Source organism: Oryzias melastigma, linkage group LG20, assembly GCF_002922805.2.
Source record: "Oryzias melastigma strain HK-1 linkage group LG20, ASM292280v2, whole genome shotgun sequence".
Classification (NCBI taxonomy): domain Eukaryota; kingdom Metazoa; phylum Chordata; class Actinopteri; order Beloniformes; family Adrianichthyidae; genus Oryzias; species Oryzias melastigma.
The window spans coordinates 23,106,981-23,125,241 of NC_050531.1; the positions used below are offsets into that span (position 1 = coordinate 23,106,981).

Sequence of the window (18,261 nt, forward strand, 5' to 3'; positions counted from 1 at the left end):
CTAGAGTCTTGAACAGTTTAACGTAATTGTTTTCTTTAGATTACAATTTTTCTCTTAAACCGTTCTGAGGCATTACTTTGCTCATCCACCGACTTTCTCACACATTCATACACACACACACATACACACACTCCATTGATTTTCTTTGTTTATTTTGTATATATTTTCATGCTTATCTCTTAATAAATATCAAAAAGGCAGTCGTTGTCCATCTTGTTCTTTCTTTGTGATACGGTCCCTTCAGATGAGAATTTACTTCCTGAAGTGTTGAGATTGATTTTGAAGATTACTCTTTAATCAATTTTAAAGCTAAAATTGATAAACTTTCATCATTGAGTAATTTTTCCTTCCTTACAGAAGGTGGTGCCCCTTTACGAGACAAAGTCAAATTCTTCATTGAATTCGACCCTTTCACGCTACAAAAGCGACAGTAGAGATGAAAAAAAAAAAACATACACTCGCAGCACCCACACACAGTCACGCGCGCACAAACCCACACACATAAAACAGACAGACATCCACACACACAGCAAAACGTCGTGGGCACCGGAGCAGGGAGCGGGGCGGCTGGGTTTGGGTAGAAAAAAAAGGAGGAGAGAGCAGTTCCTCTTAGCAGAAACACGGACTAATACTTATAGTTTCTGAATTTACCCCGGGAAACACAACAAACACACACACACGCTACTTCAGTTTGTCAAATTTATAAGCCAGTCATACTATTGAACTGATCAATCAATCCTCCTCCTTTCTGGGCTTGGGTAATCAGCATTTACAAGCTCAGTTGATTAGATTCTTGCACAAAGGAAAAATCTGTTCATTTGACATCAGTGTGTTACCTGTAACACTAGAAGGCGCAGTTCTTGTACTATTTACAGCTTCGTTTTTGGAGATATCAAAAGTGCGACAAACTATTTCAGCTTTTGCATGGACAGTGTTGTTTGTGTCACACCTGTTAGTTGCTTTGCTAGCAATGAACCTCGAGTCACCAAGAAGGTTGAGGCAGTTCTGAACAGGAAAAAGTAAACATTCAGGAGCAGAAACCAGGTGGAGATGAAGAGCAGGGCTCTAGACTAACATTTTGTGCTGGTTGCACCGGTGCACCTAACTTTTTTTCTTAGGTGTACCAGCACAAAAGTTCGGTGCACCGACCTTCTCGACCTGATTGCATTGAGCACGACACTTTTACATGGTTACATTCCTTTTTATTTGCTGCCAATATTGACTTTAAGACTTGAAAATGATTAACTTACAAACTGGTAAACATATAGAAGAAGAAGAAGAAGAATCTTTATTTCTATAGCACTTTTCACAGAACAGATCACAAAGTGCTTAACATAAGAACATAAAATCAGAAAACACATGGGAATAAAAACCAATAAGCAGTAATAAAACAACTAAAAACACGGTAAAATACAGTAAAACATGATAAAACAAGGGCTAAGATCAACTAAAAGCTCTCCTGAATAAAAATGTCTTGACCTGGGATTTAAAACACTCAAAGGAGTTGATCTGGCGCAACGGCAGTGGGAGGGAGTTCCAGAGACGAGGAGCAACAGCTTGGATGGAGACGTCTCCTCTAGTCTTAAAGCGGGTTTTAGGGATGGTTAAAAGATTCTGACTGGAAGACCTCAAGGATCGGGCCGAAGAGTACGGGGTTAAAAGGTCACAGATGTACGTCGGGGCTTGACCGTGCAAGGCTCTAAAAACTAAAAGTAAAATTTTAAAATCAATTCTGAATTTGACAGGTAACCAATGTAAAGCAGACAAAATCGGAGTGATGTGTGTCCGTTTACTGGTTCCTGTTAAAAGCCTTGCTGCAGAGTTCTGGACGAGCTGAAGACGGTTCAGGGAGCGTTTGTTAAAACAAGTAAAAAGAGAGTTACAATAATCTAACAATAATCTAATAATCTAATAATCTATAGCCCTTTATTTATAACAGAGTTCTACAATAAAGATAAACTACAAAAATTTATATAGTATATAAAAATTAATAAAAATGGGCAGTTTGAAAAAGTTTAAATTTGGGACAGCAAGTGAAATGGGACCAAGTCTTCCTGCTCTGCCCCATTTTGATCCACCTACTTGTAGACAAATAGATCCATGAACGTCTTTGTTTGCTCACTGTTTTTGTTGCACTGTAATGTTAGCCTGGGGTTGTGAGGGGCTGTAGCGAAAGAGTCTAAACAAAGATTTCTTTAGATATCAATGTGGGGTTACTCCACACCAACAGTCCTGCCCAGAACTCTAATGAACTCCTGTTGCTCTGAAGAATCTACGTCCTAGAAAAGGACAAGTTTTTAGATTTTGCCTAAAACAGCAGAATCATAATGAAAAGAGCACTTTAAAACGTTTTGAAAACAGATAAACTATAGTTGGAGTAGGACTTTACGATGCTTCACAGTGCTGAAACTTTAACTAAAAAATAATAAAACTTCTAAACGTTTTGTGATCAGTACAGAGCCATTCATTTGATTTTTAAATGTTTTTTTTTTGTTGTTTGAAACATTTCCTTTGTCTTTTTTTATTTAGTACTTATCCTGAATTGAAATGATTCAAATGTAGAGGTTCACATTAACTTTGGAGCTATTTTCTTCCAAGCTAACTCTCTGTTTTACCGCTGCAGCAGTGTTGCTTCTCTTGCAGAAAATGTGCTCGTAGTTGGCATATGTTTGCAGGAACCCATCAATGTCTTCATCAATTTCGCTGTGAAGTATGAAGCCCTATTAGTGTTTGTTCCTGTTGCCATGGTGAATCGTAATGTCTTTGTTCCATTGCTCAGGGCTTTTTATGGTTGCGACGCTCAGACCTGACTCTATGTCCAACTACTCAGAGTTGATTGAATGAACTTGTTTCAGCCGATCCGAAACCGAAAACTCTGAGTCCAGGTTTGAACTCAGAATTTGTTAAACCGGCTTCTTGAAACGGGCTCCTGGAGCCTCTTTTCCTCACTCACTTCTTTGGACCCGGGACTCGTGCCAGCAACAGGTATTCCAGTGATACGGTGGGACAGACAAATGGTGGAGGGAAAGTTTGTTTGTGGCTGCTCCACTCATGGAAGAGACATTCAATAGATTCTTTGATGCAAAGGAGAGACTCACGATTGTATGTCCGATCAGCTAAAGTACAATCACAGGGTGATAGGGCTGATATGGCAGCATAAGTAAATAAAATGAACACTGGAAGTCGGCAGAGTAGCAGTTGAGCCATGCCAAAGCCCCACACAGGCGCCTGAGTTTTAATCAGTAACAAAAAGTAGATGAATCTGTCATATTCGAACCAAACTGTTCAATGTTTGTAACACAAACTTCACCACAACGCCGTTTCTTGGAGTGTAAATGTTTATACATTCATGAACAGGAAATACAGCCAAGTGAGAGAATCAGAACACTGCAGGTTTACAAATCCATGGAGAAGTAAAGGTCTTGTTCAGCACATGAACGTGATAGAACTACAATCATTCAGGACTGAACAGAACACATTCCCTCTATTCAGAGGCAGTTCTTTGTCATCCTTTTCAGAGTTCGTGCAGCTGCTTTACATTGAGCGTGTACTCAGATTACTCGTGAAAAAACATACATTACGTGGCGTCTATCAGGAAAAAAGGCTAGTGCAGAGTCTAAGATGATTGAAATATTCTTCTAACTTAACTAGAACTTAACAAGTTATTCCTGGATCATCTTTACTGTCACATTTTTCTAAACCCCCAGACTTCCTTCTGATGATGGTTTTATAAAAAAATAAGTGTTCTCATGAACATTCTCTACAAAAAACGAGAAAAACAGATCTACATCCACTTTTAAAGCAAATAAATCATTAGCAGACTTTCTTTTAACAGGATTAAACTCTGTACTGTTCTGAAACACTTTGTTCTTGTAGTTTTGACCACTTGGACGCGGTTGAGCAATCAGAAACCAAAGTGTACCAAACTAAGACGAATCTGATTTCAGTAAAACCTCTTCTGTGAGCTTAAAGCTTGAAAATGTCTGATGGTTTTTCTAAGACAGACTTTTATGAGATGTGTCCAACATTTCTAATGACTAAACATGATAAACCAAATTTATTCTAAAAAAGACATGGCATTCCTTTCATTTGAAAATTTGTTTTAGTGTGAAAAGATGAAAACTGCAGCAGAACTCTGGTTTTGGAAAAGTATAGTTTTAGCATACAATTTCTAAAAGCAACAAATAATAAACCAAAAAAAACCTTGCAGATTTTACTTTGGTTATTTCTGCTTAAAAAAAACCCCCAAATATTACTTACTGAACATTTCTGTGACTTTTACCTTTGCAAATGCAGTACAAAAATGAAGTGTATTAAAAAAAAGCAATTTCAAATTCCATTTGTTAAGGTGATGTCAACAATGACAGAAGTGCAGAGCATGGCATTTTATAATTGCTTTACATGGGAAAAATGGCTTTTGATAAGAAAAAAAATAAAGATTACAAATTACACAAAATTATTTCACAACAAAAAAATAAGAAAGATCCACAACTTTAAAAAAATTAAAATGGTTCAAATTGTATTTATTTATTTGTGTTGTTGGGATCTTAGAGTTAGTTTTTGTGAAGCTCTTCCAGAATATAATAATTGCTGCTTTTTCCCTAATAACTAAAGACAATTTCAAAAAGAACAATGTGTGTGTATGTGTGTTTGTCTACATGTCTTTGTGGGGACTTTGAAGCAAGTTCTCGTATTTAGAATGAGGACACACCGGAGACTGGGGACATTTGGTCCTTATGGACTTTTGTGAATATTTAACATTAGAACTGTTTAATGTAGAAAATAATTACTTTGATGTTTTAAACATTTTTGTCATTTAATACCTGTATGAGTTAAAAGAACTTTTTTTTTTTAATCTGAAGAAAGGCGATTTAATCCTGAGTTGAAGGGATATCTAATGGCGTAATACTGAAACCAAAGAATTCTTTCTTCATATACTAAGTGGGTTATTTTTCTTGGCATCACATCCTCAACAGACCCTCACGGTAAAACAATTTTGTCAGAACAAAATAAGCAACACGGCTTAAATAACATAAATGAAACATTTACATTCTAAGCTTGATTGTGGCTTTTTTTGATGAAGGTAAAAACATCAGAGCTGCAAATGTCTGCAAAGTCAGGACATTCCGCTACAGTCAGAGTTACCCCCCTGATGTACACAGAGGGTGCAGATTCAGTCCAGAGCAAGCAGTGGTGTGCTGGTCTCTCTGTCTGTCTGCCGGAGGGTTCCTGTATCCACGGTCGACTGAGACCTACAGAGCAGAACAACAAGACACATCAGGATTCCCTTTAGCTCAGAAAATATGAAGAAGCTGCATCTGAATCCACTGGTTTACTTTTATCTAACCCAGGGGTGTCACACTTTCATTAAACTTTTATTGAACACACTAAAACTACATTTTTTAAATCTTTAAAATCGTAATCTTTTAACATAATAATGAACTAAATATATAGCATTAGCAGCAATGATGCTAGTGTGAATGTTGTAAGATGGATTTGGCCAGTGAAGATGCTGAAACTGATAGGTAAAAAGTCTGAAGCTGATAGCTGAAAATGCTAAAATTGATGGCTAAAAACACTGAAGCTGATAGGCAAAAAAATGCTGAAGCTGATAGCCAATAAAATATTAGCTAAAAGCCAAATTAGCTTAAAAATCTAAAAAGAAAAAAACGTAGGTTAGTCAAAACAGCCAACATGTAGTTGAAAAAATGGCAAAACTTCAAATGATCTTAAAAAACTGAAAAAGGACTTGGGCCTTGACTTTGACACATGAACTAACCAAATAAAATCAAATATCCCAGGTGAACATATAGTATAAAGCAACCTTTCAAACATATTGAAAATATGTTAAACCGATTTCAATGTTGAGTCAGTATACAGGTGCAATCACAGGTCCTGCAGTGCATCTTGAACGTCAGGCACGGTGATCTAGCAGCATCTGATGCATCCAGAGTTCAAATATCTAAACTTTAGCAAAGAAGGCACTTCACATCAACAAATCAGGAACACAGCTTTGGCTCGTGGTGTGTTGATCAGCCAGTGGAGTCCAAAACCAACATGGAGGAGAATCTGATCATTCTCCTCCTAAACTTTACAATATTTTTCTTATTATTAGGAAAATGATAATAGAAAGTTCCTCTAAATTTATTCTTGTTATTTTTTCCCTTCTCTGTTTAATGCGGGACCACAAGTTATCACACTGGGTCACAGAGACACATTTTTGGAAGAATGTCGAGCAGCGAATTTGACGTCCGTCAAAAGAGAGGGATTCAACACAAATTTGAACCGTGTTCAGAGTGAAGGTATCAGTCTAATCTTCCCTCCTCTCTCACCTTTTCATCATATCTTTGTCTCCACCTCCACAGTTTTCTCTGACGTGAAGGGCGTCATACGTCAGCGTGTACTCGGTCTCGTCATTATAGTCGGGTCCCAGCAGCGTGCGCGCCCACATGCCCATGTCATACGGTGGCAGCGTTCCCCCGAACTCCGACGGCAAAAATTCGGGCTGGATGAGCTGGTGGAGTGAGTTCAGGTTGTTCCCATGGAGGAAGATCTGAGGAAATAAAGGAGGCACAGGAAAGGAAACGAGGAGTCAAGGAGAAGGGGAGTAAAAACAAGGAAGAGGACAGGAAGACAGGGGAGAAAGGGAAAAAGAAATCTCAAAAGACAACAGGAAAGATGAAGAGAGGAGGAAGAAATGAAAGAAACTGCATAATTTCTGTGAAAAACAAAGAGGCAGATGGGAGGATGAGAAAAGACAAAGAGAAACATGATGATGGAGGGACGGTTATGACTGATCAAACAAACATGAACTGATATTCACCCTTTTCCTGGTCTTGTCTTTCAGGAAGGGTTTGATGATGGTGTACATGGCATGAATATACCACGGCTGGTTCACAAAATGGATTCCCCCAAACCGAGCCGGAAAACTGTCCTGAGGAGAAGACAATCAGGTCAGTTTCACAAATACAGCATCATCAGCAAAAAGCAGGATGGAATTCTACCAGGAGCACACCTGGAGGCCCTCGATGGCCAGTTTGAGGATGTTGGGCGTCAGCTTGGAGGCCTGCTTAAAAGAGAAGTTGCTCCAGTCGATGATCAGGATGAAGCCATTGATCTGGAGTTCAGGGTTTTCAATCAGAACCTCCAGAGAGAGCAGGATGGCCCGCAGGATATCAATAAAGGAGTTCCTGGAGAAGAGCAGCGATTGATCAGCTAATCTCTCGTGAAAAATAGCGTGACGGGTGCTAACTACATCTCTAAACAAAGTGCACCCATCTCTGAAGTTAATGACTCGTTTGTGTCTTCGGGCCCCAAAGTGCTTAAGACCTAAAGGCAGGGCAGGATTCAGGGTATAAAACCTTTTTAAGCCCTTGATTAGCATTAACATCTGATTTCTTATGAAGACAACTTTTTTACCAGCTGGAGTATGCAAGTACATAACTAAGGGTAAAAAGTGTAAAAAGAACACTAATCTAAAAGTTAAAAAAAAACGAAACAAAGTTCTGTTTATGGGGTACGAGTAGTCAGAATGTTTGGTCTTTCAGTACTTCATCAGCTTAAAGTGAAGTGTTTACACCATTGATTGTATATGAGAACTAAACTGAGTAATTCCTTCCCCCTGGCGTTCCAAACAGGAAGTACCTGCTGGCTCCAAGAAGCCAAAATCCCATAGACTTCTACAAGAAACTAGATATATGGCATTACCTGCGATAATGCTAAAGTGAATGCTGTAAGCTGAATGTGGCTGCTGAAGATGCTAGAGCTGATAGCTGAAAATCCAAAACCTGATATCTAGCTAAAAATGCTGAAAATGCTGAAGCCGATAGCTTGCTAAAATATTAGCTAAATGTCAAATTATCCTAAAAAAAACTGGAAAAACGTCTAATATTGCCAAAACAGCTAAGACGTTAAAATATTAGGTAAACTCAAAATCAGCCTAAAAAAATGGAAAAATGTCGAAATTGGCCAAAACAGCTAGCATATTCCTAAAATATTAGCTAAACTCCAAATTATTCTAAAAAAGTAGAAATAATGTCCGATTTTGCCATAACAGATAGCATAATGCTAAAATATTAGCTAACTCAAAATTAGACCCAAAAAATGGAAAAAATGTAAGATTTTCCCCAAAAACAGTTAGCATAATGCTAAATATTAACTAACTCCATATTAGCCTTAAAAACTGGAAAAATGTCTAAATTAGCCTAAATTTGTGTTTTCTGTTAGCAGTTTTGTCTCCGCTTGATGCTAATAGTGTTTTCTATTAGCAGGTTGGTCTATGATTAATGTTAACACTGTTTTCTGTTAGCAAGACATTGTTTTGTCATGCGTCTCTTTTATTGTTAAGGGCCCGGGCCAAATGTGGAGATGGGCCAGATTCGGCCCGCGGGCCGTAGTTTAGGAACCCCTGCTCTAAAGAGTTTAGGAAATTATGTCAAGTTTACAATATAAAAAAAATACTCAAACAAGTTCTTATTCCAGTCATTTTACACACAAACCTTAATAAAGTCTGAGTTTTCAGTTGAATAATTTGCTTGTACAGTCAGTTCTTAAACAGAATAAAATGTTTAAAGACATTAACTTTCACTCAAAAACAGAAGCGGCAAATGAATATTTTTAAACATTTGAAAGAACAAATAAATTTACTTAGCCAATAACATATGCATAAATATTGCTACATTTATTATCTCTATTGTGTCTAAAACCACTTTAAGAATGTGAGGCATGACTGAACTTTAATGAAGATGATACAAACATAATCAATACAAATAAAGTTTAGCATAAAATACAAAAGTGGTTTATACTCAATAACCCCCTGTTGTGAGAGTAAAATCTCTCTCACACAAGGAGCTCTCAGATCATATCTGTTTGCTCAGCTGTTGGACAGAACAAGTTTAAAAAACTAAAAATAATGAATGAGGCTCTTGCTAACTTCCTAATGTTTTAAAGTACTGGATTGTTCACAGGAAGCTAAAAACAGCAGAACACAACGCCTACAAACTTCCCTTCATAAAACTGATCTTGATGAGTGTTACCTGCTCTGGTCCCAGTTGGATGCAAACAAAATGAGTATTTTTCGTCCATGCTGATCTGGAGACTCCAACACACCTGGGAAACCATCCATCAGCGCTCGCTTGATGCCAAGATCATCCACCTGAGAGGAGCAAAAGTTAAAAAGTGTAGCAAAGAAACTTTTAAAAAGATTGTAAATAAAATGTTCAAAGTGATAGAAGTAGATCTGGGACAAAGAATGTTTACATTCTTTATTTCATTCATCATCTTTTGTAGCTTCAGGACATCTGGATCATCTTAATGCAAAATGTGAGGTTATGCAACTAGTGAACACATGATGACCTTTACTCTTGACAGGACTAGGTTTCTTTTAGCAATGTGTCCCTTCCTCTACCAAGAACCAAATGCTCAACTAGAAAGTTATGCTGAGGAGAGATGACTGTCACTTATGAGAAAGACAGAACCAGCGCTAGTTCAATCAGGAATCAGTCTTTAAGGTTGTGTGGTTGTGTAGGTTTGTGATTGACTGGTATGTGGTTGTGTAGATCCCATCCTTCTTTGAACATTCATGATACTGACATGTTGGTGAAGGTTCTTATTCATCCAGGTGACGTTGTCTTGAATCTTAGTCATGGTAACTGGACCTAAAAATGTTTTGCAACTTATCCCACCCAGCATGGTCAAGTGGGCCCCATATGGTTTAAAAGTGGCAGAAAATGTAGCCCCAATGGGTTTGTCCGCAGTTTCCGTGGTGGCCCCACCTGTGTTTGCCCACATTGGCCTTGTGCTCTCTTATGGGGTCCAGATGACCCCACCCTTACATTGAAGTGTTATCCCTCCCATGACAGAAGTGCACAGGACTTCATGTCTGTCATTGGACACCAGTGTTCAGTGTACAGTCTTGTGGGGTCCAGATGACCCCACTTTTAAAGTAAACATGCCTGGGATAGCGGGAGGGTTACGTGGGGATTCAGTGGGTTGGCTCACTACACTAGCCTTCCGCCTGGTGGACAGCGGAGCTTGCTAGCTCACAACAGCAGAGCTTGCTAGCTCACTACAGCTAAACTTGCTAGGCTCACTACAGCTGAGCTTGCTGGCTCAAGCAAGCTAACCCATTGAATCTCCACTTATGTTATTGTGTCTGCAAACATAGGTGGGGCCACCACAGAAATTGTGGAGAAACCCAATCGGGGCTCACATTTTCTGCCCACTTTTAAACCATATTAAACCACTTAGCCTTGCTGGCTGGGTTTAAACTACTTGGATGAGTGGCAAAAAATTTCAAAAAAGCACATTGTAAGTCCATGACACTGAACATTTCAGCCCTAGTCGACCCGTACAAGTGTTGCAGGTCGGACACCCACACGTTCTAATTTCCTCATTCCTTGACTAACAGTCAGGCTGCTCACAAGGCGTGTGTTTCAGTTCCTTGTTTCAGATGCCGATCTCATTAGAGAGATCAGGAATATACTTTCCATCAAACTCATTTTGACAGGTGACCTTTGACCCTGTATATCCTTTATATATAAAAATGATATTACATTGTTTCGTCATCTTGAGGGGCGGGGCATCTGTCAAAATGAGTTTGATGGAAAGTATATTCCTCATCACTCTCATTTGATTTAATCTTGTTTTAATCTCAGAAACAAATGAAGGACAGAAGCTTCACAATTCATTAAAAGTTTAATAAACTATCATCTTCATTGTCTTTATTTTTAGGTAGTTTAAATCTAATGATGGTTTAGATGTGCTTTACATCCACTTTGCGCATGACCCGATTAGTCGACTGATTGAAAAAATTACCGGTGATCAGTCAAATATTTAAAATGATCGTTTGTGCCTTAACTATTTGAGTAACACTGTCATTCTGGATGATGCAGAACTAAACCCACAAACCTTGAAGCTCTGGAACATGTCGAGGTTCTGCTGCCGGAACTGGAAGTACTGGGCCAGCAGCCGGAAAGTTTCCAGCTGGTCGAACTTTCTTGCTCTGAGGAAGCGAAGGATGAAGTCGTCGTCCGTTCGCAGGAAGCCGATGTCCGGCCGGGTCACAATCATGTCCCGCACCTGAGAAGACAAGACCACTGAGACTATTTACATCCTGTTTCATTCTGTCTTTATTTTGTGTTTTTACACTTTAAAACGTCTTCTTTACCATTTGGCTTCTCTTGTTAGGGATTGCAACAGCAAATAATTGTTTGTTGAACTTTATTGCCTTCTTAGACGGCCCAAAGACCCTTACAGTCACAGTCCCATTGATATACTGATGGCTGCACTGGTATCAACTTATAACCACCTGGAGCAATGTGGAGTTCAGTGTGTTGCCCAAGGACACTTCGACATATGAGCAGGAAGGGCGGAACTCAACCTTCAATCTTCCAATCAGAGGTCAACCACTCTACCTCTGGACCACAGCCACAGTTAAAATCAAATTTTACCTGTAAGTGTTTGAAGTCGAGAAAAGTAAATCTGTCAGATTTGGTTCTATATTTTAAAGATTTCTAAAAGTAGCACAGATAAAAACAAAACAGCTTTGGAGAATGTGGACTCAAAGCACACAGAGGAATTCCTCCATCTCTTTTCTTTACATCCCTAATCCAGGGTCACAGTGAAACTGGAACTTAAACGCTGAAGCTGATAGCTGAAAATTATGAAGCCAATAGCTGAAAACGTTGAAGCTGATGGCTGAAAATGCTGAATTTGATAGCTTAAAAACTCTGAAGCTGATAGCTAAAAATCTGTGGTTAATAGCTGAAATCACTGAAGCTGAGAGCTGAAAATCATGAAGCCAATAGCTGAAAACTCTGAAGCTGATAGCTGAAAATTCAGAAGCTGACAGCCAGCTAAAATATTAGCTAAATGCCAAATTAGCCTAAAAAACTAGGTTTGCCAATACAGCAAGAATGTAGCTAAAAAAATAGCTAAACGTCAAAATATCTTAAAAAAACGGAAAAAGACTAAATTAGCCAAAACAGCTAATGTGTAAATATTAGCCGAACTCCAAAACAGCCTAAAAAAAACTAAAAAAGAAAACCCTACATTGGCCAAAACAGCTACTGCAGACTGAAGATGGGGTTTTACTCTGGTCTAATCTCCAGTTCAAAGCCACACAGAGACAAACAACCACACTAAGAGATAATTTAGAATTCAACGTATGCAGCAAATTTTAGACTGAGAGGAAGAGAAACTCCACACAGAAAGAACTCAGCTGGAATTTGAACCATTGACTTTACACAATGTTAACCACTGCAAACTAAAGATGAAACTACAGTGGGAAACTAATGAAAATATGATGATGATTGGATCTGAGATCTGTTTAAAGAGGACTCTAAGCATTAGGAGCAGCAAAGCTGAAGGCGCGCTTCCCTAATCTGGACTTGAACTGAAGGAGAAATAATTTTTGGTTCCATTTCAGAGTGAACATAGATATGACAACATCCAACTGAGGAGAGTCCTGTAGGCTGGTGGACTGGAACCAGTCCATGGGACCATTGGTACCGGGCCACAGAGAAACAAACGAAACCCACATTTATTCTGTTTTCTTTATAATCTGATTATGAAGGAAGTTTTTTTAGAAACTATTGGATTCTCTCCACCACATCTGACTCATTCTTGACGCATGTTGAGAAATTATTCAACTATTTTTTTAAACCAATTGCACCAATGGCTAAACTGAAACCACCAAGCTAGCAAACAAAAAAAACAAACATATAGGAAAAGTAACAGGAAACAGAAGAAGAACCCTAAACTTCAAAGTAATCTGCCTTTAAAGTCAAGTTAAAGTCCCACTATTTGTCACGCACCTAAGTGTTTGAAATTTGTTCTCCGCATTTGACCCCTACCCTGGGGGAGTGGTGAGCTGCAGACACAGCCGAGCTCGGGAACCATTTGGTGGTTTAACCCCCCAATCCAACTCCTTAGTGCTGAGTGTCAAGCAGGGAGGAACTGGGTCCCATTTTTAGAGTCTTTGGTATGACTCGGCTGGGATTTGAACCCAGGACCTTCCAATCTCAGGGTGGACACTCTACCACAAGGCCACTGAACAAACAAAACCAAAAGTCTTTACTCAAAACACCATAAATAATAATGCAGAATATTCAGTAACCGGCTCTCCAATATTGCCAAGATGCTGCTAATAAAATAAAGTTGTTCAAACAATTAATTTGTGTTTATGATTATATTTACAAATTAACCATTTTAGTGACTGTTTTTATAGGGCTGGTATGGATTATAATTTCCAGAAACGATTCCATTCACAAGAGCCTGAATCGATTCAATTAGGATTTTTTTTTATTCTTTTGATTCTTGAATTGAATCAAATTTTGAGTTTACACATTTAGACATTTATTTAGAAATACATTAATAATCTATAATATGTTTTGCATATATTGATATTAATCTGATCCAGTTCACATACTGTAAATGTATCAGTGAAATAATGAGATTGTTAATATCATCCAGTGTTACATGGATTCTCTAAAGGAGAAGTTCTAACTAAAATGTTCAGATCATTAACATTGGAAACATTGTTCTGCTTCTCCTGGAGGACGTTTCAGTTTGGACACTAGGTGGAGATCATGCTATAGCATTACACCTTATTCCAGAAGAAGAAAATATGAGGAAAAAATGATGTCTTAGACCACAAATAGTTACTTTAAAAAAATATTTCCTTAAAAGAATTTGTGAAATTTACGTCTGTGAGTTTATGAAGATGTTCATTTAGTCAACAATGTTTGTTTAGGTCGACTGAATGTTAGCATTAGCTGTTATGTGGGAAATTCCATTAAATGTTAGCATCAAGCAGCCTTTATTTCAATTTATTGATCTATTAAGCTTAAATCAATTCAAATCGGTTAATCAGTTTTATTAACCCAGCCCTAGATTTTATTTTATTTATTTAACCATTGCATTTTTAATGTCAGACGAGGCTGAAGTTGGCATCTGATTTTGAGCTTCCACTTTGACAGTTATGGGTTAAGAGAACATCTAGAACAAAACCCTCAAAAGTTAAAAGAAGCTCGAGGCTTAAAAAAACCCACTTCACCCCTCGTACAGAGCGGCTCATGACATTGAAACGCCCTGCAGCCTGAAAACTGCTGGAGACCAGAGCAGAAATGATCAGTCTGCTGTGGGGATCAGCTCCATGATGAAGCTACAGGCTGAGAACATGGTGGAGCTCTGATGTTAAAGACATCACCATAGTTCAGCAGCAGTAGGAGAGTCCCTGGAACCAGACGGTTCAGATCTGTGGTGGAAGAACCTGCAGGCTCAGCCGTGGGTCTGGTGGATGTGTGGGCTCATGACAGCTCCTGTACCTGTTGGATGTCCTGATGCAGAGTGTCTGGGTTTTCGTTCAGCTCTAAGCGAGCCTTCTCCATCATCTCCGAGCTCAGGCTGGAATGAAGGTGATTCATGGCAAAGTCTTTGCTTGGATTATCCAGATCCGTTTTTCCAATGGAGTTCAGGATTCCAGCTGATGGGAACTTAAGACCTAAAACAATCGTGTTCGCTGTTCTATCCTGACAGGACCTGGATTTCCAAAAGTTACATTTCACAGCTGATAGAGGACAATCAGGATAAGCTGCTGGATCTGAGGACAATCGTCTCTGCTGTCGACTCTCAGGACGCTGACGCACCGTCAGCTTTTGGTTTTGGATCAGTCTTGATGAGGAAGGATCATCCTTTTCGTCCCAGTTTTCTCAGCTCAGTCGTCCCCTCGCCGTCTGTCATGGTTCTTTCATGTTCTGCAGACCTGGACTGGATCTGCGCTCAGTCATGGCGGAGCAGGTTAAAGGGGAAGATCCGATGGGGAGAAGTGAGAGAAAGTGCAACAGTCAGTGAAAGCCCCTCGATCCAACGTGGAACTCCTGGAGAAGAAACGAGAAGAGATCAGGATGAGCTTTGGATCAAAGCAGTCTCAGATGTATAACCCTAGATTTGTTCCTTCTGACTAAGAACATGTCTACTGTCAGGTTAAAACAGACCTCTACCTAAATCTGAGCTGATAGCTTAAGAGGTGAATCCAGGTTACTCCTTCAGGAAAATCCTTGAAAAGTCAGTTGTACAAGTCCTGGAAAGAAAACATGGACATAATTTATCCCATAAGTGGAGCGCTCCTTCCCCAGTTGAGGAGGTATCTTGGGGTTTTGTTCATGAGTGAGTGAAGGATGGAGAGTGAGGTTGACAGGTGCACAGATGCAGCAGCAGTAACAAAGTCACTGCATTGGCCTGTTATAGATACGCCTTTATTGTCACTATCCCATGGACCGGGGTGTCAAACTCAATCACACAGGGGGCCAAATCCAAAACACACCTTAAGTCGCGGGGCGAACAGGATAAACATTTATAGATCACACTAAAACTACATTTTAAAACTTTAAAACTGAAACTTTTTAACATAATTATGAACTAAATATATAACATTACCTGTGATAATGCTAATGTGAATGCTGTAAGCGGAATTTGGCCGCTGAAGATGCTAGTGCTAATGGCTGAAGATCCTGAACTCAATAACTGAAAACGCTGAAGCTAATAGCTGAAAACGCTGAAGCTGATAGCTGAAAACGCTGATAGCCGAAAACACTGAAGCTGATAGCTGAAAACGCTGAAGCTAATAGCCGAAAACGCTGAAGCTGATAGCTGAAAACGCTGAAGCTGATAGCTGAAAACACTGAAGCTAATAGCTGAAAACTCTGAAGCTGATAGATGAAAATGGTGAAGCATATAGCTGAAAACGCTGAAGCTGATAGCTGAAAACGCTGAAGCTAATAGCTGAAAACACTGAAGCTGATAGCTGAAAATGCTGATAGCTGAAAAAGGCTGAAGCTAATAGCCGAAAACACTGAAGCTAATAGCTGAAAACTCTGAAGCTGATAGCTGAAAATGCTGAAGCTGACAGCCAGCTAAAATATTATAGCTAAATGCCAAATTAGCCAAAAAACAAACAAAAAAAAAAACCTAGGTTAGCTAAAACAGTTGGATGTAGCTGCAAAAATAGCTAAACTCCAAAATAGCCTAAAATCAGTGATTGGTTCAAGTTTGTTTCTATGACTACCTCCTTCACTCAATTTTGTTTTCTTACAATGACAGAACCAGAGGATGTAGAAGGAGGTCTGGGTCTCTGTGACCCAGCAGGAGAAGATGCTAGCTGGACGGATGGATGTGTTTGAGTAAACTTTGTCATTCTGTTGTGTTGTGATGTTCTAATGGAGCCAAAGCCCAACAATAAATATCCTGTGGTGTTAAACAGAGCCGATAAACTCAAACGGAGGTCACCTCGCCTCCACTGACATGAATAAACACTAACTTTGGATTGTCTTCTACAATCTGCTGAATCCTCATTTTTCCCATTGAGGTCTTTTGTTACTAAAAACAGCTGTTGAACCTGAGAGAAAACCTCATCTATTGATCTGTTGATGTGTTGACATGTTTACAGAAGACACCAGCTATTTCTGACCCTTCCTCCATCAAACACGCGCGCACATACACGCACGCAGCAGTCTAAAGTGAGCTGAAGCTGGGGCGTTCAATGACTGAATGACACCCCCCACCCCCCACCCCAACCCCCCCATCGCCGTGTCGCGCGCGCCTTCCTGTGATGGTTTGTCCTGCAGAACTTCCGCTCCTGAACGCACCCTCTGGAACAAAAACACTCACGGTGTGGAGACCGGCTCGGTGGTTCCGTGCCAGCTGTCCTGCGCGGCCCAGCGGCCCTTCGGCGGCGGTGCTGAGGCTGAGAAGAGAGGAGGAGGAGCAGGAGGAAGAGGAGGAGTCAGAGGAGGCGGCCATCGGCATCCCGCGAACAAAGACGATTTCTGTTTGACCGCAGAAGAAACTGAAGGTCAGAGAGAGAAACCCCCAAAGAAGAGAGGCTGCTGCAGACACCGGAGAGGAGGCCAGAGTCCTCCTGAGGAGGAGGAGGAGGAGGAGAGATCCTGACACACAAAACGTCAGAGTGAAGGACGCGTCAAACGCGTCTAAACGACACAGCACTTCCGGTGATGGACTTTCAGAACAAAACGAGTTCTGAATTCGATGAACAGTTACATTTCTGTGTGATCACAACTTAGAAGTAGAAGAAAACTGTTTATTGAAGTGTATATATTCACTAGAAACCCAGTAAACCTTAATTGTTTTATAAAATTACTTTAAATATTTTTTATTTTGAAAATTAAAGTAACAATAATTTATTTAAAATGTAAAATTGTTGTTTTGAGTGTTAACAAATGCAGCCTATGCTAATTTAGCTGGATTTGATCAATTTGTACTTGAGTTTAAATCACATAACAAGAAACAAAATGTTCCATTACTTTCGATAACAGGAGTGTGAATGTTTTTTTGCTGAAACTAGTCACTGAAGATTGTTGAAGCTTTTTGCTGAATATGGTGTCACAATTTACTTTAATAGTTGGAGGGATTTACTGAAAATGCAAAAGCTATTTGCAAAATGTTACATTTGTTAAAAGACTGGAAATTTGACTAAATAACTTTGAAAGTGTTCTGAAGTTGACTAAAATTTCTGAAATTTTTGTCATCAAATTGCTTTAAAAATTTCAATGCATACCAACTTTGCAAAAATATTTAGTGTGTTGCTTAAATATGAGCTAAATTTCAAAATTAGTGCCAAAAACCTTAATAGATAGCAAAAAAGCCAACCCCCCAAAACTGGCACATTGTTTAAATACTAGCTAAACTCCAAAATAGCATGAAAATCTTCACACACAAAAATTAGCCAAAAACTTTAGCCCATTGCTAAAATATTAGATAAACTCTAAATTGCCCTAAAAACCCCAGTAGATAACAAATAGGCCAAAAACGTTAGCATATTGCTAAAGTAGAAGCTAAACTCTATTTTTTTAAATTACTATTAAAAATGAAAACATAATCCATGAATATATTTAAAGGTTTGTTGCTAATCTACTTAAAATACTGAATTTGACGATTTTCTCATTCATTTTCCTGTGGGGCATATTTTGCGCCATATTTCAAAAACGATGTAGTTTATGGATACCAAAAGTACGAGCAGTAATGTTCTGAATGAGCTGAACGTTTGAATACTAAAATTACTGAAATCACTGAAAGTGTGATTGAGTTTTTACGTGTCAAAAAACGTACAGAAAGAAGCAGGAGAATCATGTGAATGCTTACTAAACATGCACACAATTACTATTATTAAATAAAAAATGATTAATAACACATTAAAGATGGCAGACAATTTAGTTAAAAAAAAGATTGATTGATTGATTAATT

The 18,261-nt window shown here is 39.0% G+C and overlaps 1 protein-coding gene across 3 annotated transcripts; it reads right to left on the reverse strand.

Annotated features, from left to right (window-relative positions):
- Nucleotides 1-3,320: 3,320 nt before the first annotated feature.
- LOC112151463 (clavesin-1) lies at nt 3,321-16,998 on the reverse strand. 3 transcript variants are annotated; one of them, XM_024280423.2, is made up of 9 exons: nt 16,669-16,994; nt 15,003-15,082; nt 14,328-14,879; nt 10,909-11,079; nt 9,036-9,154; nt 7,016-7,190; nt 6,824-6,934; nt 6,333-6,553; nt 3,321-5,252 (listed from the first exon to the last, which is right to left on the reverse strand). In XM_024280423.2, the coding sequence occupies exons 3-9, from the start codon at nt 14,424-14,426 to the stop codon at nt 5,174-5,176; spliced, it is 975 nt and encodes a 324-aa protein (XP_024136191.1). In that variant the 5' UTR covers nt 14,427-14,879; nt 15,003-15,082; nt 16,669-16,994; the 3' UTR covers nt 3,321-5,173. The 3 variants fall into 3 exon arrangements, with proteins under 3 accessions (XP_024136191.1, XP_024136190.1, XP_024136192.1); XM_024280422.2 differs by lacking the exon at nt 15,003-15,082; XM_024280424.2 differs by lacking the exons at nt 3,321-5,252; nt 15,003-15,082 and having other exon boundaries at nt 6,412-6,718; nt 16,669-16,998.
- Nucleotides 16,999-18,261: the final 1,263 nt, after the last annotated feature.

Bases quoted from the DNA above. Each gene is read 5' to 3' on its own strand.
- LOC112151463 (XM_024280422.2), bottom strand. From the start codon at position 14,426: ATGAATCACCTTCATTCCAGCCTGAGCTCGGAGATGATGGAGAAGGCT. The intron at 9,155-10,908 runs GTTTGTGGGTTT...TGCTCCTCTCAG, and splicing joins ACATGTTCCAGAGCTTCAAG to GTGGATGATCTTGGCATCAA. The intron at 7,191-9,035 runs GTAACACTCATC...GCTCTTCTCCAG, and splicing joins TCCAACTGGGACCAGAGCAG to GAACTCCTTTATTGATATCC.